General features: G+C 32.4%; 2 protein-coding genes and 1 long non-coding RNA gene across 3 annotated transcripts; 1 reads left to right on the top strand and 2 right to left on the bottom strand.

Moving 5' to 3' along the window:
• Positions 1 to 837: 837 nt before the first annotated feature.
• LOC143896574 (uncharacterized) lies at positions 838 to 14243 on the top strand. The gene is made up of 2 exons (XR_013256691.1): positions 838 to 1136; positions 14120 to 14243. It is a non-coding gene; the product is annotated as an uncharacterized LOC143896574 (long non-coding RNA).
• LOC143896573 (membrane metallo-endopeptidase-like 1) lies at positions 2044 to 7656 on the bottom strand. The gene is made up of 18 exons (XM_077404514.1): positions 7504 to 7656; positions 7002 to 7186; positions 6728 to 6889; positions 6524 to 6607; positions 6180 to 6400; positions 5062 to 5757; positions 4882 to 4989; positions 4658 to 4799; positions 4454 to 4583; positions 4157 to 4250; positions 3742 to 3918; positions 3560 to 3669; positions 3409 to 3467; positions 3258 to 3309; positions 3061 to 3128; positions 2724 to 2860; positions 2444 to 2611; positions 2044 to 2339 (listed from the first exon to the last, which is right to left on the bottom strand). Exons 1-18 carry the CDS (start codon positions 7521 to 7523, stop codon positions 2160 to 2162), a joined length of 2793 nt encoding a protein of 930 aa, XP_077260640.1. The 5' UTR covers positions 7524 to 7656; the 3' UTR covers positions 2044 to 2159.
• LOC143896572 (neprilysin-1-like) lies at positions 9032 to 15340 on the bottom strand. Its single transcript, XM_077404513.1, has 18 exons — positions 15183 to 15340; positions 14397 to 14542; positions 14147 to 14308; positions 13961 to 14044; positions 13446 to 13645; positions 12325 to 13149; positions 12124 to 12237; positions 11442 to 11583; positions 11262 to 11370; positions 11054 to 11150; positions 10788 to 10964; positions 10599 to 10705; positions 10402 to 10460; positions 10256 to 10307; positions 10040 to 10107; positions 9736 to 9875; positions 9428 to 9595; positions 9032 to 9316 (listed from the first exon to the last, which is right to left on the bottom strand). The coding sequence occupies exons 1-18, from the start codon at positions 15200 to 15202 to the stop codon at positions 9128 to 9130; spliced, it is 2859 nt and encodes a 952-aa protein (XP_077260639.1). The 5' UTR covers positions 15203 to 15340; the 3' UTR covers positions 9032 to 9127.
• Positions 15341 to 27533: the final 12193 nt, after the last annotated feature.

Genomic DNA, 27533 nt, shown 5'->3' with positions numbered 1-27533 from the left:
AAAAAAAGTCTTAGGAATTTCATGAATTAGTTCTATGCGTTTTATGCATCTTCAACTATTTTAAATTATTAATATTTGAGACATGCATAGCTTAGCATAAGCGCAGGATAAGACCGTTAAACCAACGAGCATCCAGCATAATGTCACCATATTAATTTACATAAGATGCTCATTGGTCCCAGCGGTCTTATGCTATGCTTATGCAGCCTTTGCAATTTTGTGTGCGATGGCCTTTACTCATAAACTTTTGATTTGCCAAAAGTTCATTATAATTTTATTACAGAATGATAGAATTTTTTGTACGATAAAATAATTTAAAATAAAAAGACCTCTAATAATCTTTTTTAAACAAGCTGTTTATTGAATATAATTACGGTTACATATCTATATTACCGTTTAATAAATACCTATTTTTTGCGCTACTGAGATTGGCATACAGTCGATTTACTTTCTCTTCCTTACTTTCTTACTTATTTATTATTTAAATTTAAGCCAAACAATCAATCCCGATGTGAGGGATATTTCTGGTTTTTCGATAGCGTGGCATTTTTCTAGTAAGAGCACGCCAATAAAGGCGCTGCAAAATCTTTTATTACAAGTATGCAAAACTTTAACAATCTCGAAACAATTTTTCAGAGCGACTTAATTGTTTAAAGAAATCGAAGTGATATAAGGAATAGAAAATGATGGCGATAGGAATTATAAATTATTATTTTGAATTTTCGGACAGTTAATCGATTCGTAATCAGGCGCCAATTTGACTCGCGTCGTGTCGCGTGACGTCACTGTGAACCTAACCTACCCTGATTTTCTGTCAGAAATAACGTATATTGGCAAAAGAATGTAAACTTATAAAAATGTAATCCACATTGTACTTGTAGATAAATATTCGAGGGAGATTATTCTGTTCGAAAAGAGTTATTATTACGATTTTTAAATTTTCTTGAGAATACGCGCATCGCGTTAAATAGAATATAATCTTACTATTTCTTATAACAAGATTTTACTTTTGCGTCGATATTACCTGGATCGCAATATAAGTAATAAGAGCCACTTTAATAATAGAGCCGTTGTGAATCGTTACGACATCAACCGACGACTGAAAGTGTCCTGCTTGTATGCCACACTGTTTACCTGTATGTATATTGTATATATAATCTTTTTTTTTTATTAGAGTACTCTTGACACTCGTGATAACAAGCACGATCTTCTAATGTTTCGAATCGCGAGTGAGAAGCATTAATCCGGTCATGCTATGCTGTATTCTTTTGGAGAGAAAAAGTACTAAACGTTAAATAAATATTAAAAAAACGAAAAATCGGTTTTTTGTACAAAAGAGGGATTTTTAAAATAAATCAATAAGATAGATAAATCTTGCAAGAGTGTTTTATAAAATTTACACATTTATAATTTGTTTAAAAAATTAGGTTTTAATTAAAAATTAATTAATTTAGAAAAATATTAATAGAGTGAATTTAAGGTTCTTTGAAAGAATAAATGTGTCTAAAAATGATTTTATAAAATGTTTTTATAACCATTTAATAAACGTTATCAAAAAGGTTTATTAAATGGTTTAAAAAACGTGTTATATTTTAAACGTTTTTTTAATTGACTTACACGGTTAAAATGAATTTCTAACGTTTATTAAACGTATTTTGAACGATACTGTGTTGACATTTAGATAAATGACTTCTGCAAGATATTTCTTGCAGAAATTTTGTGAAATTGCTTCGCAAGCTTTTGTTGAGTCATTTTCAAATATTGCACTTCTCTTCGTAATTTCCCGAGTTGCCAATCGGGCAACTATTCAACAAGTGGTATCGAAGACATCCAAATTTAATACAGAAATTAGCTCTTAGTCACCAAATACTATGCTTATCGTTCTTGCCGAATTCTGTTAACTGACTTGAGTCAATCGCTTTGCACCATAACTACACATTATTACTTACATATAACTGAAGCAAAAATATAATTAATTGTTATTTTTATATGATGAGATTATGATGGCACTTCAAACCTGTGATGGAAAAAATAAACGAGCTTTTTATTTATGCTTTATTTTATTCATCAATATGTGTAAATAGACAACTTTTGTCATTAATTATACATTTTTTTAAAGCATTGGTAAGATTAATTTACAATATTCGTGCGTGAATTATTCACTTCCAGATGTGGCATTTCTTTTCGGGATTCATTGCACTGCCGACCGGGCAATTGTAAGCTTCGGCGAAATCTTGTGAATTTGAAACGCTTCCTATAATTCTCAACCGTCCGGGGCTATGTGGGTCACGCTTAGCTTTATTTATGGTACTATTCATTTTTGCAGCTTCGCAGCACAACTGCAAGCGTTACCGCAATTTTATACATATGTTAACGCACATAATTATTTCTAAAATTTAATTATTACACCTTTGAATTTACCAACTGAATTCACGATACTTACATTAGCAAAGGATAAGAAGAAAAGTTGATCGTTAGTGAGATCCTCAAGACCAGGCAATACAGTATCCGGTTTCCCGCATTCTCTTTGTCTCCTTTGATACGCTTTAAACGCTGCCTCTAATCCCATTGTATCCGCGATATTCTCTCCTGCAGTCTGATTGCCATAGTTCTGCAATTGTTGACAATTTTGAATAAGTATGATCAATTATTTTTAAAACGTACGTCGAAAAATAACGGTAGTGTAAATTAAACAGTAATTAAATGTAGAATAGATAACGCACCTTTATTGTGTAATTCGATGTCTTGTCAATGGAATAATTATTAAATTGCTCGACAAAACATTCTGCCCTCTCGCCATATGCTTCGGCCATTGCGGATAACCATTCCACAGCATTTCCGTTTTTATCATATAAGTGTCCTAAAAATCATTTAATATTAAATATTCTTTGTTGTTTTTGTCATACATACTTTTTAAAATATTTTCAAAAAGCTTTTGAGATGCATTTTAAAATAAGCTGATGGATATTATTATATTGTTGCAACAATAAAGTATTACAATTTAATAAAGTATTTAGTAAAGTAAACGATCTAATAGCAAATATTACTTTATAACGTTACCTCTATTATCAAATCCGTGATTAACTTCGTGACCCATGATCATTCCAATAATACCATAATTAATAACTCTGGAATAAAGAGTAAGTAATTAGACAAAATTTTATTAAGAATTATAAAATTTTTAGAAATCATGTAAGCTTGTTTGTACTTATAGTTACTAGTCGTGTTAATAAGTTTAATCAAAATTGTTTACTTACTGTGGTCGACCATAAGCAAATAATGGGCTCTGGAAATCCGCTGCCGAGATAGCTATAATCGAAAAAGAGATTAATGTCAATAAACGTGAATATAGTTGTAAATTATATATATTATAGATTTTATTCTCCACTAAAAAGAAATATTATGAACCTATGGAATTAGCACCCGGGGAGAAATAAGCATCTACCGTTGTGGGGTTTATCATCATTCTGTAACACGGAATTTATTATATGAATTTGCTTTGACAATTAAAGAATAAAGCTGTAATTACACTGGAACAAATACAAATGCGTTATCTTACGTGTCATCAGCACCTTCGTCATCTTCTAACAATAATTTTCGAAGGTTTTTCCACTTGCTATATCTATCATAGCTGAGTATATTCTCGTAATACGATTTGCCGATAACGAGCTTTAACAGAACAGAATAATTAAGTAAAACAGTCACTATGTAGTGGTAATTAATACATTTTGAGAAACTTACTCCTTGAAAATATTGTTTAACCTTAGTGTTATTCTTAAACCAATTTGGATACCCGATAAATTTGTCTAGATTCACTAATTTTGCTAAAACAAAATCCTTAGTATCCTCATCCATCCAATTTGATTCTTTAATTTGATACTCGACTTCTTTTTGTATATCGTCCACCATGTCCGATGCCTGTAGTAGGAATAAATGATACGATTGAATAAATATATGGTGGTCTATTTTCTCTATTGCCGAACTGGCTGCAATAATTCAGAATTTAACTTTTTTACTTTAAATTGGAAGGAAAAAGATAAACTCTGAACTAGTATACAGCCAGTTTAGCAATAGAAAATAGATCCATAGTCAGAATATATATTGTTATAAACGTCAAATAAAATCAAACTTTTAATAATCAAGATAAAGTATTTACAGTTGCCGTGATTTCATCTGAGAAATGGTTCCTGACATATTCGTACGCTAGAATGACACTCATCTCGGCTACTTCGCGTGTGCATTTGTGCGATCTATGAAAATGATTTATGATTAAATTGATATCGGTATAATTTATAACGATTTACGCGTTAAGATTATATTAAGAATAAATAATGTGACATAAAAATAGAATGTACTAAAAACGAATTACATTTCTACCAACTTGAAGAGCAAATGGTTACGCTGATAATCGTGTAAGAAACAATTTCCAAAGATGTAAAAGCTTGTATCATACCTCAAGGAAATTCCGAAAACCTCTTTGTCATTATTCTCTTCTTTTCCTTCCCATGCATAGTATAATTTTCTCATTTCACTCGTGGTAGTTTTTATTATTCTGCTCAAGAAGTTCCAATGTATATAGTTTACTGAAACATATCTCGCGTGAGCGCGTTCATCGACAACATTTCCTTATTATCGCTGCATTTCTTTCAAAATTTACCGATCGTTCGACTTGATGTCTTATCCAGCAAAGCAACAAGATCCTTGAAGTAATTTTGTTGACTAATTCCTACAGTTAAATCATCACCTATTTGCACGTGGGCCTCATCAAATAATTCCCCAATTTTGTACACCCAGTTAATCTGTGTGGCGTTAATCAAGCATAGTTATTCAGGGAGATATAATTTAACAGATTAAATTTGTCAATTAAAGAACGCTACTTACTGCGCTGTTGGGAGTTTTGGGTTTCTTTTTATCATACCATTTCTGAAAATCATTGAGCGTCATACTCTCAACATCTCTGTATCTCATAATATCTGCTCCTGCAGTAATCTAAAATATATTATTATTCAGGCTATTATACACTCTTCTCTTTTCATTGCCTGTAAAGTAAATTGCACTTACCTCGACTAGTTTCACTTGAAATTCGATCATGTCTTGAATATCTTTATCCATATGTTCCTCTGAGACTTCGACGCTTCTTGTTTTAGCTATAGCGCGAGCTACTTTCGAGATGTAATTAGCGTATTTTTTTAAATCGTTATCTTCGTCGATCATTTTTTTTGTGTTATCCTGCGATGTTGTCGCCTTTAAAGTTTCTTTCGGTCTTTTTATACGTTCTTGCTTTACGTGATTTTTTTCGGTCTTCCATACGCGTAATTTCTCGCGAATATTTGTCCGTATTGCCCGTTTTTTTATCCCTTCTTTTTTCGTCTTATGATGGTTGTTTTTGGAGTGGGTACTAGTCTTCATCTTTCTACTATGCTTTAATTTTTTGTTTTTTGCTAACTTGCCAGTCTTTTTCTTCGCATTATCATCGTCATTCTGTTCGTTTGTATCGATATCGTCACTTTCTTCGTCATTATTATCATTATCTTTATCGTCATTGTTGTTATAACTTTCATCGTTATCGTTATTATCATCTTCATTTTCATTGTTTTTATTATTACCACTTTTGTCATCGTTTTTTTCTTTGCTTCCACGTTCTTGGCTATCTTTTTGCTCGTCGCTGGCGTTCTCGTCGCTTTTGTCTTCTTTTTCTTTGCTGTCGGTTTTATTCCAAAGTCTATTTGAACTCGTAGGTAGATCCGGAATATTGATCTAGCAACAAGTACTTAAGCTAAAGATATTGATAGTAAATTGATAGTAAAAAATTAAAACGAATGTTTTAAATATAAATTTACGTCCACGTATAATGCAAAGAGCAACGTAGAATATAAGCGCTCGATAATACTATGAGATACGTGCAAATGGTGCATATGTGTATAATAACATTATAGAGACGCCAACTACATCGCAAACACGCTTTTGGATTTGAGTAATGTTATTGCATGCAGGCGTAATGATAATCTTAACAAGAAGCTTATGGGCCGATATCACAGTCTCCGATTAACGTGATCTTCCGATTAAACTCACTCTTTATCTCTTTCTAGGGGGATAGTTAGAAAGAGACGCAGAGTGAGATTAATCGGAGGATCACGTTAATCGGAGACTGTGATATCGGCTCATGTCGTGATAAGTACATGTACTACTTTCCGAGTCTTGTTCGAACCATAATCGATTGCCACTGCCACTCTCACGTCGTGAAAAGCATTCCTTCCAGTCAAGCGCACATATTGATCATCCACTTTTTGCCAGCTGTACTCTTGCTCGTTCCATTCGTCCTGTTCCATTGTCAATGGCCAGCCGCCTATCCGCGATAAGGTAAAAACGAGCTGCTCGAGCCCATCTCTCTCAATTGCATCTGGAAGCATTTCGTGAATCAGAAATCACATTGTAGAACGCGATTGTGTATAATAGTAATAAATATTAGAGATTTTGCACAGCATTTTAGTGATTCGAGAGCCACACACACATTCGCGCTTACCTGTATTCATACACACCGCATACCACTTCTTAGCGAGTTTCACCGCCAAAAGTTCGTTTTTCTTGGGACCCTCGTCAAGAATTTCTATTACAAAATATTATTTAATATGTATTTGTTTAATATCATTACACACTTATATACACACGCACGCACGCACACACACACACACACACACACACAAGTTCAGGCTGATTTGGCGTTTACTTTTTATTTGCCTCTGGACATTTATTTGCGCTCTTGTAAACATACTCCAGGATTCTAACCCATTTGGGATAGGATTATGTTCTGGCCATTTTCCACAAGCATATTCATAGAAATCGTCGCACGGATTCGCAGATTTGTCCATGCTCTCCGATATTATCCGAGCTGGAAAAAGAGATAGAAACAAAGAAAATACAATAAATAAATATTGATTTAAATTTTCAGATTAGGTGTTAATTAAAATACAGCTATATATCCATTGCCGTTTAATAAATACCTATTTTTCTGCACTCCTGAGATTGGCATACAGTCGGCTTGTCATCTTTCTTTTCTTCTTCCTTATTTTCTTCCTTATTTTCATCTGGTTCATTATTTACGCCAAATAACCAATCCAAACGTGAAGGATATCCCAGATTTTTCGATGGTGTGGCATTTTTTACTAGAAGCACGCCAATAAAGGCGCTGAAAAGTGCGATTTAAAATGAAATAAGTATAAATGTATTATAGAAGTAACAAATAGTATATGAAAATAATAAGCAAAAAATAAATATAATGTATAAAAAATAATTCTTAATTAATTTTGGTATTTGTCAGAAAGTAAATCTACAATTTTTGAAACAGGAAAAAATTGTCATGTAAATATAAATCGTTTAGACTTTACTTTTCCTGAGTTACAATCAATCAAAGCGAATTAGTTCCTTTTAAAAAAAGTTAAGGGTATCTGATTTGCTTATTATTGATACCGTATTAAAAAAGAACGATTGTTATAAGTTACTTACAGAAGGATAAACCATCTCATTGTCGCAAAACTATCTGAGGTTGATATAAATTGCAGTTGTGCTATGTGGTAAATATATTCTTACGTTCTCTGTCGCTGCAATGTAAAATTATTTGTTGCACAGCATACTTTTATACATGACTATTTGCAGGAAGGATCCTGCAACGCAATCATATCAAATTGATAGAGCCGAAGGCCGGAAAGGCAACTTTTGTCTTTCTGGTTTATATTAATTAAGCGGTACTTGTGATAACGGATATCAATGCTGCATTTCTGCATTTCAAACTCAAGTATATCATAATATATATCAATTTTCACAATTGCCTCTTTTTTTTCGTACAAATTTTTATTTACTTGGAAAGTAATGCACGAATAATGGACAAATATAGTAGATCTCCAAGAAGTGCCTTTTTTCAAAAAATTGGGAATTATAAATAAGGAATAACCATAAATAGCGATTGGGTTTAAATGCCAAATAAATGTTTAAAAGTTATTTGGGCTAAGTTATTTTATTTAGAGATATTGTAAACAATTTTACGTATTATATAAAAGAACTTGTTACAAAGATGTTTTCTTTAATCCGTTTTTTTTTTCAAAAATATATTTATGACCTCGTCCAGTAACAATGTAGTTTCAGTGATTTATCATTTATCTATTAGAGATGAATTTAATTGGAAGCATAATTATTATCATGGTCAACGGAATATTGTGTATCTATTTAATCGATGTACTTACAGCAAGGTTTCAGAACATCCGTCGTTTATGATTATTATATCACGTAATGCAATTTAAATGAATTGTGAAACTGTGAAGATAAGTTGGTTTGCAGAATTGTGTTACCCATTATATGAATAAGATTATTATAATACTCTAAAATTTCTTTCGTGTTTATTAATCACGCTTGTAAAAGATATGTATCGTACATATAATCGAGCAAATGTTCAAATTTTTAGAAATATATATCGAAATACTTATTATTTTGTAAATACAAATCTCCATTTACATTTGCGAAAAACTCTCTTCTATGAATTTTTTTTTAAATTTATGTTAGAAGTAATAAACGATCGTATATATGATAGTTTCACATTGTAAATGTACAATCTTATTCTAATTCCGCTTCATAATATTTCGGATAACTTTTATATTCCATTGATACATTTTGCTTAATTAAATATTGACGAACTGAACAAAATAGAAATGATAAACCTGTTAGGATGATAAGCGACATATAATAATGTACGCGAAAAGCAGAAAGAGCAAAGTTAATTTACGAAAATCGATATAATATTCAAAATATAAATCCCACATTTTTTAGACAGTTAAATTTAATACTAAATTTAATACTATAATAATCAGATGTTATTAAAAACTTATCCTAATGCTATTTATAATTATCGGATTTTGCTTTGTATTCTGAATATCCACTGTTAACTAATTTTTATCCTATGGTAGGATCGAGTAATCACACATGGTTGAGTAGGGTACAATATTCAGAAGTTAGAGAATTGTCAAAAGAAACGTTTATACTGTTTATATAGACATGCGTTATATTTTATTTATCAATACATGAATAATTTCTGTGAGAAAGTACGTCTATGAAAGATTCTTTGCAAGATTTTTTTGGATTATTTCCAGATATTGCATTTTTTTTCGGGATTCATCGGACTGCCAACGGGGCAATTGAAAGCTTTAGCGAAGTCATCTGAATTTGATACGGAGCCTATAATTCTCAGTCGCGCAACGCTATGCTCATCTGTCAAGGCGTTTATTAAAGCCGTTAATTCACTTGGGTCGGCGACCGCTTCGCACCATAACTGTAAACATTTTTATTTATTAAAAAATAAATTAATCAAAGTGCAAAAATATCATTAATTATTATGTTCATAATCTTGAATTGTAGTTCCCTTAATGCCTGTAACACTCACACTGGCAAAAGATAAAAAGAGCAGTTGATTGTTGGTAAAATCTTCCATGCCCGGCAACGTGGCGTCCGGTGTTTTGCTCTCTTTCTCTTTGCGTTCATAAGCTTTAAATATCGCCTGTAATCCCATTGTGTCCGCGATGTTGTCGCTCGTCGTCTGCTTGCCATAATCCTGTAATTTTAGTCGGTAAAAAATGACCAATAAAATTTCAGTAAAATAATAAAAGTGATTTGATCAGTGATCAATAAAAGAACGACCAAGTAAATTTTCAGCAAAATAAAGATAATAAAAATATACAGCGAGCAATATACCTTTATTTTTCTATTTGTATTTTTATCAATGGGATATTTATTAAACTGCTCCACGAAACAATCCTGCCTTTTGTTATAATACTCGCCGGCCATTGCTGATAACCATCCCAGGCGCTCACCGTTTTTATCGTACAAGTGTCCTAAAAATTATTTCTATATATTAATATATTTTTTTTTTATAAAATATTCTTAATAAGCATCAAAGTTAAATAATAAATTATTATATTATCACAATAACTGTAGCTACATTATTAGTATAAAAAGTAAGCATAGAGCTTAAAAGCAGTGCTAATTTCTAACGTACCTTCATTATCGAATCCGTGATTAACCTCGTGAGCTAGGATGAATCCAAGAATACCAAAATTAACGAATCTACAGAAAAATAGTTATTAAAAAAATTCTATTAAGATTTATTTTTTTGACATTAACATGAGATTTAATATAAAATAATACATTTAATTAGAAGGTTAGGTTACATATTTTACTATACGTCGAGTTTTAATCAAAATCATTAATTTACCGTGGTCGATCGTAAGAGAACCATGGGGTCTGAAAATCCGCTGCCGTGACAACTGTTGAAAACATTAGTTTTTAGGTAAATAATTACCGTAATAAAATTAGTTTTTAAGTATGTTATTTCACTAAACAAGAAAACATATTACGCACACATGGCATTCCTCAAGGAGAGGTAAAAGGCATTCACTTGAACCGGATTTAACACTTGTCTGTAATTTCATTAATTTCAGTTCTCTGTTAAATTAGTAAAGTGTGTCATATGTATAAAGATTATATATATATATATATATATATATATATAACTCGTTAAATATATTAAATAATTAAATAATAAATTGCTATCTCACTCTTCTTCGATTTCGTCAATATTTTTCGATAACTTCCGTAGACTCTTCCATTTGTCGAATTTGTTGTATCGAAGAGTATTTTCATAATGTGACGAGCCGATAATGAGCTTTAATGAAATAATTTTACGTAAAGCGGTCGTCATGTGTAATAGCAGTTAATATTAAATATCACAATTTTTGAAAACTCACTCCTTCGTAATACTCTTGAATAACCGTGGTATTTTTGTACCATTTCGGATATCCGATAAATTTTTTTAAATTCTTTACTTTTGCTAAAGCAAAATCCTTAGCTTTGTCATCCATCCAATCTGATTCTTTAATCAGGTATTCGACTGCCTTTCGTATATCGCTGAGTAAATTCGATGCCTATGATATAGAAGTGAATAATCGACTTGGGCAAATTTATCAGCACAGAGACAAAATTGTGGGGAAAAGGCAAAAAAAATGAAACTTACTGTTTTGAGGAGATCATCGGAGAAATATTTTTTTACAAATTCGTACGCTAGAATTTCTTTTATCTCTGCTGATTCCATGCAAGTAGACACTCTATCGCTGCATTTTAATATAATTGAATCAGATTTTAAATTGCATGGTAATACTTTAGCAATAAATAATAAATTATAATATATAAAGGAGAATTATTTGTTTAAAAATATATCAAACCTCGGCTCTGTGCCCTTCGTAGCTGTCTCCCAGAAATCGTACAACGCTCTCATTTCACTCGTGGTAGTCTTTATTATTCTGCTTATGAAATTCCAGTGTATATAATTCACTGAAACGTATTTCTTATGTACCAATGACTATTACGTTTTGTATTATTATCATTCCATTCTTAAAACTTACCGATTGTCCGACTCGACGTTTCATCCAGCAAGGAGATAAGGTTTGCAATGTAATTTGGCTGAATAATGTCCAGATTTAAATTGTCATCCACGGACTCGTTTGCCTCATCAAACAACGCTTTTATTTTCTTCACCCAGTCAATCTACACATCCGGGAAAAATTTTTTATATATAATTATACATATAAAATATGTGTAATATATAAAATATGTTTTCTTTTTTTGTATAATTTCTGTTTTATATGTATAAGAAAAATAATTAGAAAATTTTGAATTATTTTTTTCACAAAATTTAAATTGTGATTCTATATATAATCATATTGTATAATAATATTTTATATACGATTATTATATTTACATATAATTATGTACGCGCAATTTTTCTCATTTTCTCAAACTATTTACATTTTTGTAAAAAGAAAAAAAAATACAAAAGTTATTTTTTTTAGTATTTTTAAATTTTCCTTGTTATTAATTTTTCTTGTATATACGAACAGAGAAGTTGTATAAAAGAAAGAAAACATACTTGAACATATTTTATCGTATTTATGTAATTATAAAAAATTGTTTTATAAACAGTATCATTTTTCATTGTATTAGTCATATTTATCCAACTACCAAAATCGCAAGAATAATGTATTATAAAAATCGAACTAAATTAATCGTTTGAAAAAAATTACTTACCCTGCTGTTAGCTGTTTTAGAGTTCTTTTCGTTATACCATTGTTGAAAACCTCCAAGTGTAACTTGCATGTTGACGGGATTGGATAACGACTCCAACGTAACCTCTGGAGAAATCTGGAACGTTAATTATTCAGATCGTTAAAAGTCTCTCTTTGTTCGTTTCTTATGTTTCGCAAAGTAAAGCAATAGCACGATCTTCACCTGGATCAGTTTCAATTGGAATTCAATCATATCTTTAATATCTTCATTGAGACGTTCTTCTGAAATTTTAGTACCTTCTTCTTTGGCTATAACACGAGCCACTTTCGAAATGTAATTCGCGTACTGTTGTAACAATTCTGTTTCATTCTCATTATCTTCATTCGTTTCTTCTGTGTTAACTTGCGGTATCGCCGTTGTGTATACCGTTTCCCCATTGTCCAAAATTTTCTTCGTCTTTTTTCTATGTACTTTTCTTACGTGGTTTCTTTTACCTTTTCGTGCGTGTACCTTCTCGCGACGACTAAAACGCTGCGCGCGTTTATCGTCAACTTCTGTTATCGTCCATCTTCTTATTCTTTGTCTTTTCGTTTTACTGTCATGTTTCTTAATGATTTCAGTGCCGCTTTTTTTAACATGTACTTTTTTATTTTTTTTATGACCGATCTTGTCGGTGATTTTTTTCTTACCTATTTCCTTCTTAACATTTTCATTCCCGTTTATATCATCATCGTTCTCATCGTCGTCATTGCCATCGTCGTCGTCGTCGTCGTCGTCGTCGCTATTGTCACTGTCATCATTATCGTCATCGTTATCATCATCGTTATCATCATCATCGTCTTCACTATCGTCATTATAATCATCGTCATCATTATCAACGAATTTAGAATGATCTTCGTTTTCGCTTCCAGGCTGCTCTTTGCTTTGCTCTTCCTCGTCACTGGGGTCCTCGTCACTTCTGCTGTCTCCTGTTTCTTCTGCTTCAATGGCAAGTTTTATCACAGCTCGCAATTGGTCTGAACCCGGTGGTAAATGTGGCAGGTCAATCTAAATATATAGATTTAAAGAAAAAGAATCGAATGACTGCTAGAAAATCGATGCAAATGTTTTAGACTTAAATTATTTTAACATACAATTACTAACGGTAAAGAATACAACTGGAAAAATATGTATACGATATATGTATGTACGTACACGAAATTATAGAAATTGCATCTACCATATATGGATGTACTTCTTTTTCAAACCAAAAAGAGCGTGAAATTAATTCGGACGTGTAGTAAGTCTAATTGTATTCTTTGTAACAAATCTAATTAGCTGACTGAATGTATCACAATAAATACCTCTACTACATTTGTATCATTTATTTGTACGCCTACGTCGTAAAAGGCATTTCTTCCTAATAAACGCATATATCGATCGTCCACTTTTTGCCAGCTACACTCCTGCTCGTTCCATTTATCCGGCTCCATTATCATCGGCCAGCCACCTAAACGCGATAGGGTAGAAACCAGCGGGTCGATTCCTTGCTTTTCCATCGCATCTGTAAGCATTGGCGAATAATTACGTTGTAGAATGCGACATAAAATGTGCACATTTTATTATTTCATACTTTAAATTTCGGATTTTTCCAAAAGGTTAACGCTCATCAAATAAATCGTACGTTATACTAAACAGTTTGGTAAACATATCTAAACATTGCTGTAATTCTAATCAGACAATGCGCTTACCAGATAATTTGTTATTATTAACTAGATGTCTTGTTACACGATTATTCACTATACTGTTTGGTAAACCGATTCTGAATTCTGGATAGCGTCACCAGAAATTTCTCTCAGTGTAGTACAGGTGCACTCACCTGTATCCATGCAAGCTTTGAACAACTTTTTCGCAAGCTTCACCGTTCTGAGTTCGTTCTCCATAGGTTCGGCCGTTATAATCTCTGCGAAGAACTTAATAATGTTAAGATAATAATGTTAAAATATGCTAAGCAAATCTCAAATTTTGAATTTTACAGATAGCAGCGTGTAGATAAGCTGATCACCTTTTATCTCTTCATTAGTCTTGTCAAACAGCATCATGCTCATACTCCATTTGGCATATCCTTCTGGAATGGGATTCTGCTCCGGCCACTTTCCGCACGCGTACTCGTAAAAGTCGTCACATGGATCTGCGGATCTATTCATGGCTCCTAATAGCGTATCAGCTAAGAAATGTGAAAAAGACGAATAATAACGATTGACGATTTGAATTTTTAGAGCAGTCGAGGTAGTTGTTTAATGAAATGTAAATACCCATTTTCTTGCATTCGTCGGATTTGCATACAGTCCGCTTTTCTTTCTCATTATCACTTAATTTTTTTGACCATTCCAAATTTGAAGGATATCCATGAATTTTTGACAGCGTTACGTTTCTTATTAGAAACGTGCCGATAAAGGCGCTTCAAAGATAAAACAATATATTAATTAGTATATTAATATGTATATTGTATATAATAATTATTAAATATGTAATATATTACAATTATTGCAATATATGCAATATACAATTAATATATATATTTTTATTTTAAATTATGCCTTAAAATATTCCTATTTATGCGCATAAAAGGGATTATTATGTATAAGATTCTGGATTTACCCTCTAAAGAATCATCAAGAGACATAAGAATATAAATATACATAAATGTATTGTAATTATTTCTTAATTATATTGAATTTCGAACTGCATTATTAAACGTGTACGTGATTTTGCCTTTCTGTCCAAGATAATTGGATAAGAGATTAGACGAAGATGGAAGTGTCTCTCGATATCCGAAAAAAAGAGGGGCGAATTTACAAGCAGGAATATTTTAAAGTGCTGCAGTTTAAATTAATAACTAACTTAAAGTTATTAAAGTAAGAATATAGTTATAACTTCTAATGGCAATAGTAATTAATATCCATAATAGCGTAATAACAGCGTGCTTACAAAGAGATTATATAATTATACAAATTGTATAATTATAACTAATGTGATTGTAATTAATATCTTAGGTAATATCATGCTTAAAAGCGATTGTTACTTAATAAGTTACGTACAGAAGAATGAGTCGCCTCATGTCAGAAATAACTTGTCGGCCGATATAAATTTCAATGATACCGTACAGTAAATGTTTCGCAACGTTCTCTGTTACAATGTGAAATTATTTGTCGGCGGCTTACTCTTTTATATGTTACTATATGAGCGGAAAGACTCTATAATGCAAACATATCAAAAACTGATAAGCCGAAGGTCGGAGATACGTTTTTCTCGTCCTGTTGATTTATATAATTTATGCGATAGCTCACACACGCACTTTTTCTTCGGAATAAATTATTAGTTAGAAATTATTTTTCGCGTTTTTCTTCTTTTAAACATCTATATTTATATTAGAAAATACTGCTTGACAATTTCTATTTCAAATTTCCAAGTATATGCCGAAGAAATACTTTTTACAATGTATAAATGATAACTAATAAAAGCAACAGTAAAACGAGATATTAGAATCAAATAAGGTCACTTATTGATAAATTATCCTACGCGTTGTTGGACGAGCAGACTTTCAACAAGGACATATCTGATTGTTGTTTATTGCTACATTCCAGAGAAAAAATTCCTTGTTTCATATATAATTCTTTTAAATTCGGTCAATTATTTCCCGAAAAATTAGAAAAATTAAAAAAATCGGTTTCCAGAAAATCGGTAGCAAAGAATTGGCCGCGACATTTTCATCCCCGGGAAATTCTACCCCTGTTTCATATACTTTTAGTAAAAATTTGGTCCACTAACGAATGAGTAGTTCGCGTACAGACAGACAGACAAACAGACAGACAGACAGACAGACGTGACTTATATACATATATAAATATATAAAAAAAATTTAGTCTTAGTTTTTGTAAGCGGACCGAGAGCGCGAGCGAAGGCCTGAACGCGAGAGGCAAAGAATAAAGATATAGGAGTTAACGGACAACAGTTTATTTAATATTTGCACTATTTACAAGATAAATGAGAGTTCAGAAAGAATTAGCTAGCACGTAACTCGGAGGTATTGGTTCGCGGGCAAACAGCCACGAAAAAGCGAGCGAGCAACTCTAACTAATTGTAAGTACAATCGAAAGCAGCAAGCGACTGGCTCCGTGTCCAAGGGCGCTCGTCCTTTTAAACTATCGGGGGCTTCTCGCATGTTCGATACTTTTCGATGGCTTGCGTTCCAGAGAAGAGTCCTCGAGATACTCGTAGTCGACAATTATAAACAGAGGAGACAAAGCGAACGCGGGCGAACAATTAACTCGGCAATGACTTGTCTCCACTGTTTGTACATACATTCGGTCGTCACGTTGAAAGTCGCGGCGATGAAAACACTTTTTATTTGTCTCCCGGCGCTGCTGAAATACTTATAGCTTATTTCGACTCTGATATAGATCGGATCTTAAACACTTAGTCTATGTAGTATATTTTCTTTCTTATGTATAATCTCTGTTCGTATATAAGAAAAATAATAAAAAAGGGGGAAATAATAAAAAAATTACGGTTGCATTTTTTTACAAAACTTCAAATTATGATTAGATTATACAATATTTTATATACAATACATAACCATATTTTATATACAATTATTACATTTATATATGATTATGGGCAATTTTTCTCATTTCTTCAAATTTTACCATTTTGTAAAAAAAATAATGCAAAAATTATTTATTTAATTATTTTTTAATTTTTCTTATTATTTGTCTTACATATGCAAACACATATCATACAAGAAAAAGAAAATATTATGTATATGGACATATTTTATATATAATCATATATAAAAATTTTTTTTCGGGTTATTATTTGATTCTCTATCCCACGCATATTGAGCGAAATTTACAATGCAAATATGTATGTTTCCGCATTTCCTGAAGAAGATATTTTATATCACCATCCAGTAATCATACTATGTATAACATGTCTCAGATAATGTTAACTGAGAGCGCCAAACGTATCGAGACTAATAATATCTCTTCGGTGCACATGTGAGATATGCAATAAATGAATGAATTATCTTCCTCGGGATCGTCTCTGTCATCCCAGTAATTGTCACGCTTTTTCACGTAACGCAATTTGAGGAAGCGTAAAAAAGAAGATAATTTATGTAAAATGTTGTAAAATGTAGTTGCGTTCTGCACCGATAACGCTCTTTCTTTTCCGTTGTATTTTTCTTTCAAAATCAATTATTCAATTCAATTGAATGGCGCTACAGCCCAAGTCGGGCCCTGATTTCCTGCAGCTTCCATGCGTCTTCCACCTCCGACCGTTCTGAGGTTTTCGCTGAGGTTCCGTCACAATAAAGAATCAATTGCAAAAAGTTGAAAATATTGGAACAGTAAAAATACAATATCTTTTTTATCCTTAAAAACAAACGTCGTATCGTATGTTTGCGTCTCCACGGATATTTATAAAAAAAATGCTTCTCTCTTCACGATTTTTCCTACAAAGCTTTATGTCAGAAATAAATCAAGCAATAAACAATTTATTTAACAATTTATTTAATTTAGATAGTTATATAAAATAATTATAAATATAATTTATATAATCATATGTTACATTAACAAATTATGTTAAATAATAATATATATCTATTAATAAACAAATATAGAAGTATAATCCTCGATTTTTTATTTTATTTGTATTAAATTAGTATATTGTGCATCTGTAAAGTTGGCACGATATTCTACGAATTTCAAAAAAATACTAAGAGTTTTAATTATCTAGCACACTCTTCGTTCTAAAGTACCAAAACGCTAAATTGACTTCTGAAATGTGTAATTCAGCATAGGTATTCATAGAGATCATGAGTAAGAAAGTAATAAGAATAAGTAATAAGAATAAATTTTATAATACTTTAGTAATATCACATCATATTACAAAAAATAATATATTTTAAGTCGAATAATATATCTTAAGATCGAGAACTTGTACACTTCAACGTGATTTGACCGTTGGCGAAAGTGTCTTTCTTCTAAAGAGATGGCATATTTCTTCACCAATTTTCATGTTACACATTTATTATAGATATTAATAAATAGATATTAGTATATTTACGTAATTAACTAAAATAATAATATATACAATTATACATATTATATTATATGTTACTATTTTAATTAATTATTTTATATAACTGACAATGTATAATTTACTCGAAAAAAAATCATATTAAATTGAATCGAATTCATTATTGCATATGGAAGAAAGAAAAGGAAAGACAGATGAGATTGATGATTATATAAATGCGGGAACGAAATGAGAGGATACTAGCATTAAGGGAAGGATAAAGAAAGGAATTATTAAAATAATTATTACTTGCGCAGTAGGAAAACTACAGCAATTCTTCAAACTTTATTACTTTATTATTATTTTTTTTACAAATTTATGCGTTAATTATCCCTTTTATGAGTTTTATAAAAATATATTTATAGAGAAAATGAGAGAATGAATTGTGCTTCTATATATTTCATAACTTTTTATTTGTTCTAATTATTTTTGTTTTAATTATTTCTTTATTTTAACTTCACACCGAAAATATTTTTATCAATAGCAATTGTTTTGATTAAGAAGAGTGAAAGCGTGCTGTCGCCATCGCGTCGGCCGGTCAAAGGATCGTAATGTTAAGAATGATTTACGGTAATCTCCCTTTCCACCGAGAAATAATCACGACCCAAGCACATGCATATTACTGTCGACAAACGAAACAGACACAGGGACAAATGGACATGGCATAGGCCTACGGAGGCCCACGCGAATGCACTCTCTTTGCCTCCCACGATTTTACTTATATGTAACAAACCGCTGTGTATACGTAGTATACGTAGGTGAAGATGTTGCGAATCAGCTGAAAATTCAGTACGTAAACCTGGTCAAAAAAGGCTACAGCTTTTGCCTCAAAGTTGACTTATATAAAGTACGTTGTATACCAAAAAATCGAAAAATATGTAACATAATATACTTTTCACGATTATAAAATACATCATATATTTGAATATAAAATAAAATTAAATAAATTTGTGTACTATATGTACATGATATGTAACATAAGTGACATTAACAATAACGTTTTGTAACATTTATATTATTTTATTGTATATATGGAATAAAGATCGAGCTCAAACCTGAGGCAAACTTGGCTCGACTGCTTTCACACAAAGCCACGTATCATCCCACACCCACACATATATCATATTGTATATGAAAGAAAAAATATAGCTACTCTGATATTATTACAGTAATATATTTATAGTAATGTTTAAATTAAAAGAACTGACATTACAGATTGTGTCCTGGAAAAATAGAAGATATATATGCGCCCGGGGCATCGAGTGTAAACAAAAGGCGCGAGCTAGAGAGTGGGGAGCGCTCGCCCGGCGACATACATTACTTTTTGAAATTTCTCAGAGGATATTGTACGTTGTAAAGCTGACATTAAGTCTCATAATGTTCTTTTATATATAGAAAAGATAACATATTAATTAAAGATTATACACACACAATTCTTATTTAAATTTTCATTATAAAGTTGTTTGGGAAATAATTATTTAGCTCGTTAAATACAACATTTTCAACATTTTGTAGCACTAAAAGCATATCGAATAATAGTTATGTATACTATATTCGTCAAATTGCGTTGAGAAAGCGACAACAATTTAAAAATCAATTATATTAGAAAATAAACATCAACAAGAGCCGCTTCCTATATATCTTTTTGCGGTTATGCTGTTATTATCGTCATTGAAACAAGATTCGAAACATCTTGTTGCTAGACGTGATCTCGCTACCCTCCGGTGTAATCTACGCTTTCCACATCAAAGAACGCGGGAATAAACTCACGTGTCAGTGAACCCGTGTGCCACGCGTGAATGTGCGCTTGTGAGTACGCTGCAATAAACCGCATGTACATATATTATGCAGTTTCCTTTTCACGAGGACCACCTAGACGGCCGTGACCACGACCGACGATAATTTAACCGGATTCAACGCTGCAAGAACCTACGTGCTCGCTATAAAAGTTGTGGATAATTTCTAGCACACGGAACATGAAATCAAAAATTTGTTTTTGATATTGAAAATAAAAATACCAAAAATATCAACTTTTTTTGAAATTTTGAATTGAGATTTTTACAAAATAACAGTTATTAAACACATTAATTTAGCGTTCTTTGTATTATTATATATATGCTCCGTTTTTATATAAATTAAATAAAATGTTGTTAAATATAAAATTTATAATGTAATACAAGAAGGCTTACACAATTAAAAATCACCTAAATAACAAAGGCCTAAGAGCCGTGACAGGATGTTTGTATCGATAATAATATCTCGATCCGTATGAATTTTTATATTCCAACTTAATGAACTGCGCGTCGAATATTGTTCGGTCTTGAAACACAGCTCTAGTTTTGTCGGAACAGTAAATTCACATACTTCAATCGATTATATCGATTAAGAATGATCATAACTAATATAGATACTTGATAATAAAATATATATTTGAAAAATATATTCCAATATAAATTCTCCAATATTGCCTATTTTCAGACGACTAGTATATTTCGCGGTTAGTGCTCTGCGATGTAATGAACATTAGATGGATCAATAAATGATGCGTTACATAATAAACTCTATTGTGAGCTTGATACGTGCTTACGAGACCATTTTCTCATAAGCACAATAAATCGATAAATGATAGAGCTCTAGGATTAATTATTCAGCCTAGTCTGATTTAGTCTATCCATTTTAGGACGACGGATCTGTGAGAAGTCGAGTTTATCTGCATTATTATTATATGTATAAGTCCTATAATACAGGGTGTTTATCGTAACGGTCCGTACAATTTTTGAGATGCTTTCGACAGTTTAAAGAAACGATTGTAAGGTGAACATTCATCTGTTTCATGCAAGCTATCACTCGCAACAAAAGAAAACTAAAAAAAAAACGTAATAAAAAATCAATATTACCTTGAATTTTTTAAACTTAAACGGCACTATGCTATTTTTTCATAATATTATAGAAAACCTTAAGACAAATTCAACGCAATATCAGAAATATCACTTCTATTAATTTTTAATATCAAATTTGCAGCATTATTTTGAATTAGAATAATGATTTATTGTTGCTATTGAAACAACAATTAATATCCACTTCGAGGGAAAACTCGGAAAATACTGATATTGTGTTTTTACCATAATTTTATATATTTGCATGTTAATCAATTCTATGTTCTATGTTCTATGTTAATCAATTCTATGTTAATCTATTCTATGAATTTTTTTCTTGAGAATCTATTGTGTATTATTCAACAGGTTGTTTGGATCAGTAGAAACAGCACGGGAACGAAGAAAGTTATAGTTTTCGGGCTCGACTCGTGACACGTTAATTACGTGCTGTAAGAAATTTGGGAAAAATATATATGTAAATTTTATCAAATCTATTATTGAAAAAGTTTATCGAGATTGAATATATTTTTCGCGTTTGTAAGCGTATGGTATAAAAATACATATATAGGTACTATGACCTGAGCATATGCTATTTCAACGCATAATTACACTCATGGTTGCATTCTTACAGGTGCTTTTGATTATTCTGAGCTTATTTAAAAGAAATATTGTATACGGTATTTACATATTAATCTTATGTACACATGCGCTTTTTAGTATTACGCAAAATGTATTCAATTCAGAAAATTTTATTTTCAATGATATTTCACGAAAAATATTTTAATATCTATTATTACTGATAAAATAGAAATCTATTAATGTATCAGTATGCAATGTAATGTGTCAATATTATGCATATTTTCCCGTAATGAATTTTATAATGGATGTTTTGAAAACGACTAAGCTATATCAGTCAGCTTATATATATGCATCACTTCTCACTTAAATATAATCTAAGAACTAAAAAATAATTATCTTAAGTATTCATACACTCTACAGATAATAAATTTCGATGCCACATAAAAACGAATTCTTCCTAGACGTTTAACGCAACGTTTAAGGCAGCTGTTAGTACAGTTACTTGTGCACGTACTCAAAAACCTTTATTTCGGTCCAATCGTCCATTTTCTTTAAAATACTTTTATATTGTTATCAAGACGTTCCATACTTGAGTTACATATCTTATTTACTTCTTCGTGAGGCTTTTAAGCCTCACCAAGCTATAAAAGTACCTGGCGTACCTTAAAGATGCTTAGATCGTTTTAAAGGGCCCTGCAAGATTCAGAGTGTGGCTCGCAATAAAGAGATTAATAACGTTTTTACGTTTTTTTTATAAAGCAAAAAGTTAACAATGAAAGACTGTTTATCGATAGTGTTACTCCTTGCAATTGTATCGGATATATTCGGGGAAATTCGTATTTCGCCAAGAAACAGAACTTTTTTGCGGAAGCCGCGTGTAGTCGAAATCGTGAAATGGCGTCAGCCCATCTGTATAATGCCCGCCAATGACATTCTACTACCATGTCCGTCTGAGGAGAAAATCCTGACTAGTAACGAGTATTTGAGGGCAAAGACGTCCGATCAAACAAAACCAATTAAAGCGGAGACGAGTGATGCCGTCCTCAAAATGGGGGACAGGATCGTTAACAGCAGAGAAACATTGCATAACAATAGTGTTCGATCTTTGCTCGAATCCTCGGAGTTGGTAAACGACGACAACGAAGAATTGACGGACTCCGGTAGGACTTCGGAGTTGCACTCGAAAACGCCGGAAATGAATGTTAAATGGCAACCCAATGAACGTTCGACCAGATCAACTCAGAAACGAAATGTTCGAATCAAAACCACACTATCGCAAATAATCGTCACGAAGGTATACGATTTGCCAGTGACCGCCACTTTAGTAGCACATGGATGTTTTCCTAATATCGACTTTCCTTTGTGCGATGACCATCAGGCCAATCTTAGAAAAAAGCAGGAGGAGGAGGAAGAGGAGGAGGAGGAGGAGGAGGAGAAGGAAGAGAAGGAAGATCGCATACCTTCCGCATCTGTCAATTTGACGTCCAGTTTTGAAAAGTTGAATAAGTTGCGTAATCCTTCACATGGGGCTGGAATTTTGAACACGTTAATAAATGAGTACTACTATACTACTATATTAAGTATGCCTTTGGTAGATCTCTTGTTGCCACAGAAGTTTAATCTGTCTGACGAATTCTGGAAGAAAAAAGACGTAGAGCATCCGAAAGATGTGGAAGACCCCTGCGATAAAGCGAGAAGAACCAACGTCCGTCAATTTCAGCTTCGCATTACAGAAGATGCTAACTATTCAAACATCATTGATGAAGTAGAAGCTTGCTTGCAAGACCTGAAGCTTCGTGTTAAGGCTGTTAAGCAATCGCCGATGGACATCAAACCAAATAAATCACAGAATACATCACCATCAAAGCCTAAGTCGGAAAACTGGTGGGATTGGTTGCCCTGGATAGGCTAATCTATGCATTTCTCTGAAAGTAGAATGGCCTACGTTTTTGACCATTTCCGAACAATAATCTAATCCTGGTCTACCTCTATCTCTCTTTATTCCTATCTCCGCCTCCAATACGTCGCAAACTAATCTTTCGTGTCTCAGCAGGTGTTCTATTATCCTATCTCTCCTACTCTTTATTGTTTTCCACATATTTTTCTTTTCCTTAATTCTTTCTAATATCTTCATATTAGCTAACTCTATCTATCCACGGTTTCCATGTTAAAAAAATAATTTGAACGTTCCGGAAATTACACAAACTAAATCTGAGAATAAGAATGAAACTACCATGGCACCACTTCAAGTAACGGAAGTGCCGGAAACATCCACGTTAGTGGAAATGGAAATTCCACGTGAGACAGAAGACCATATGGTTTCCAGTGAAACAAAAGCATTAAATTCTGCCGTCAAAAGGAATGAGGAAAAAACTAGAATTAAAACTAGAATTGAAACATATAATTGCAAATGTATTTGGTTGGGTAAATATTTTCATTGTTCTATTTATTCTAAGTAAAATTAAATTCCTTTCTTTAGCTCGTCTTACTATTTTATACAATTAATATCTTTTGTAAATAAAATTGTGTAATCAACTTTATGCAATAAAAATTATTCTAAATTTTTGTTACGTTTAAGAAATCATGCGTTTCTACTATTTTATAGTAAGTTTAAAAGTAATTTAGTTGTAATTGAAGGAGATAATAACTTAGATAATGTGATAGATAAAAGGCCAAGTTGAGTTTAAATTGGAATCCCAGTTTTAATTGAAGCCGCTTTTGTCAGATAAGAAGTTTAAACTTCAAAACATTAATCGTAATATAAAATATAACACTTAAGTTCGCCAAAAGTTCAGAAGTCGAGTGATTCAGTCGAGTGAAGCAATATCTTCCATAAAATCATCTATTAACAATAAAAACGTACATTTAAAGATATCTGACATTTACTGAGTCAATACGCAAAGTATATTTTTTTTATGTACGTATAATATCATTTATAATAATTTTAAAGGCGTGTTTATAATGGCGATGCTCGTGCTCGAATTGGGGATGTATCATAAAATATATCACGTTTCCTTTATTGCACATCGTTGATTATTCTCGCCTTTATCAACTCTCCTGTGAATGTATAAATTGCCTTATATTATTCAAGACTATCCGATGTATGTTCTTGCTTGATCCGTAAATCATAAATGCTCCACAGATCACCGCGAAATCTATAATCGATCAGCCTTTCTCGACATTGTTTCCCATCGAGTTTTCAATATCTTATCGTATTACTTAATTACTTTTAAATGCGTTGCGCACTCGTTTCTTTGTTACTGTTATATTCGGTAAGGTTAAAAAATGAAAAGATAGTTTAGAACATAATTGTACGTAAAATTCTTGCTACAAAATATTTGAAATAAAATTATTTTATAACATTTAATATTTTATTACATTTACTAATGTAAGTCTACATTGCAATACAATTAACTTGTATAAGAAATACTTTGCGTGGCATCTTAGCACGAGGCTGTTAAAGTCTGTCACGTTCAATGAATATAATTCACGCGCATGAAAGTCCCGCTCGAAGAAAATTTCTTTCTTCCTATCCGCAAGTGAACTAATTATTATTCTTAAGCTCATGTTATTTTTAATTTTGAAATAATTTGAATCGTTTCTTACTCAGATCGAAGTATCTAGCTGTCGAAGAAATTATCATCTCAGACAATGTGCTAACACAGGTCCACGAAACAACGCGGAAAGTATGCGATAATAGCCCATTCGTCGAAATAGAAGGAACGGAATATATTTGGCGAACATGAATTCTGTACCGCTAGGTATATTAAACGTTATCGTAATGTTTAAATATTTTTGGCGGCGAAACGGTTGGCACGCGATGCTCGATATACTTGTTTTCGTGTAGGCCGGTGCGTTACGTCACGTGACGTCACGCCGCGCGCCGCGCGATGTTTACAAAAAACGTCGCGCCCGCGCTATTATTCTCGTCAATCTCGTCATTCTCATTCTCGTCCCGACGCTCGAGCCGACAGGCAGCCGAGTGAACGGCTCCGTGCGTAGTGTTATTACACCGCGAAATTCGCCGCGATAAGTATCACGATAATATCGTAGATATCAAAAAGCATATGTAGCATTCTCTATTTAATCGTCGGATTATTCATTTGGGCGACCAACTGATTCCCGTCGCGTAAGTACGCGTCGACTCATGAACGTGCCGAAGCGCTGATGGTTATTGCGCAGCACACGTCCCGCGCAGTTTATAGAAAGCAAAGTGAGAGGATGATCGGAATATACTAAAACTAACGTTTTGTCGCGATTTATTATAACGGGGACCACGATTGTTCATTAATTTGAGAATAATTTACGTCACCGCGCTTTCGTACTTCGAGAACGCGGAGTATAATACGTGGAATCGTCGGAAATCACGTGATTTAATGTGACAGAGTATAAACAAATCGCATCATGATTTAGATAACGAAGCTCAGTGATGTGTCGATCGTTTAATTGCATTCGCATCTCGCGGAATTTGCGCGCTCGAGTTGTATCGCAAGCGTGTCTCGAGCGCGTATAATTCCGAAAAGGTTCGTTCATTTCAATTCGGTTGCTAACTCGACTCGCGTTGTATCCGCGCGGCGTCGGCATGAAGTTGGCCGCGTTTAGCGGAGAAAGCAGCCTCGGTCGAGCCGTTGCGCGTCGGATGTAAGCACGCCGTAATATACGTCGATTGTTTCATCTCGTGCCTAATAAAATCGTGATTGTATTGTACGACAATTACTTCGCTCTCGGTCGCAAAATATTGGTCAGTTGTCTTGTGAGTGTCCTGTGCAACGAAAGGAGGAGTCCTGACAAGCCAGATAACCTAAGAGGAGGAGGAGGAGGTCTGGGAAAGGCATATCGGGCCTCGGCGGAGCAACCTTGGGGTGAGTATAATTTCTTATTTTAAAATTAATAGTTTTTTCACACTTATTTTTCGGGCTGTTTTATCTCAATAAATTAGAAATAACTGGAGAAAGAGAAATCATCTAAAATTTTACTAAGTATTTTTGTAAAGATTCTTTTCTGAAAATGTATAAATTATATTAATAAATACGGTAATTATTCAGTTATTCGGTATTATTAAATACTTAATTGAAAGATGAATTAGACGCGAGAAAGAATTTTCTGAAACATTGATATTATTTTAAGCACCTCTTGAATTTGAATTTTATGTTTGCATGTTACAGTATCATCGTAGCTACGTGGCAGAACTCCGCCTGTTGTGCATCGGTCGGTAAGTGAACGAATTTTTTATAAAGGAAGTTATAATTTACTTCTTTATTACAAATTTGTGAATATTAGATGTATTTATGCACATATTGAATATGTGTTGTGTGCGCGCGCGTATAAGAGAATGAAAATATATGTATATCTATAAAATGTGTGTGCCCTAAATATTTCGTAGCTAGAATTATACAATCGTTGTGTTCTAAACTATATTTTAATTTCGTAACCGTTACCGAAAATAACAGAAACAAAGGAACGAGTGCGTAACGCATTTAAAAGTAATACAATGAGATATTATACGCAAGCAATGATCAAATATTATATAAAACTGTATTATTAATAATAATTAGACTATATTATTATTAATAGTTAATATATATCGTATCCCGGTTATTTCATTCAATCTATGATTCGTATATTTACATCTTATGCTTCTTAATTCATTTTTTTACAAATTTTTAGACGAGAAATAAAAAATATGCCAAAATTTGTAATTTTTGTTTATGTCGCTTCTAGTGTTAATTGGCCGAATTTCTTTTTGAAACGCAACAAAAACTGAACATTTATGAAACATTTTGAAAAACCAGAACTTTTGCAAATCGCATATTTGACTTTAACGAATTTTTCTGATTAAAACATACAGCACAAATT

The sequence above is a fragment of the Temnothorax americanus genome, unplaced genomic scaffold, assembly GCF_048541705.1.
Source record: "Temnothorax americanus isolate GAGA-0224 unplaced genomic scaffold, ASM4854170v1 Scaffold19, whole genome shotgun sequence".
Taxonomy (NCBI): Eukaryota; Metazoa; Arthropoda; class Insecta; order Hymenoptera; family Formicidae; genus Temnothorax; species Temnothorax americanus.
The sequence above is the reverse complement of the archived record's forward strand: the minus strand, read 5'-3'. Positions and strand labels throughout refer to the sequence as shown.

Excerpts from the sequence above, each read along its gene's own strand:
- LOC143896572 (XM_077404513.1), bottom strand. The coding sequence starts at position 15,202 with ATGAGGCGACTCATTCTTCT. Across the intron at positions 12,238-12,324 it reads TCCAATTGAAACTGATCCAG|ATTTCTCCAGAGGTTACGTT; the intron begins GTGAAGATCGTG and ends TTAACGTTCCAG. Across the intron at positions 10,108-10,255 it reads TTCTCTTACGATCGACCACG|ATTCGTTAATTTTGGTATTC; the intron begins GTAAATTAATGA and ends ATTTTTCTGTAG.
- LOC143896573 (XM_077404514.1), bottom strand. The coding sequence starts at position 7,523 with ATGAGATGGTTTATCCTTCT. Across the intron at positions 6,890-7,001 it reads TCAGGAGTGCAGAAAAATAG|CTCGGATAATATCGGAGAGC; the intron begins GTATTTATTAAA and ends CTCTTTTTCCAG. Across the intron at positions 2,340-2,443 it reads TCTTCTTATCCTTTGCTAAT|TTGTGCTGCGAAGCTGCAAA; the intron begins GTAAGTATCGTG and ends TAACGCTTGCAG.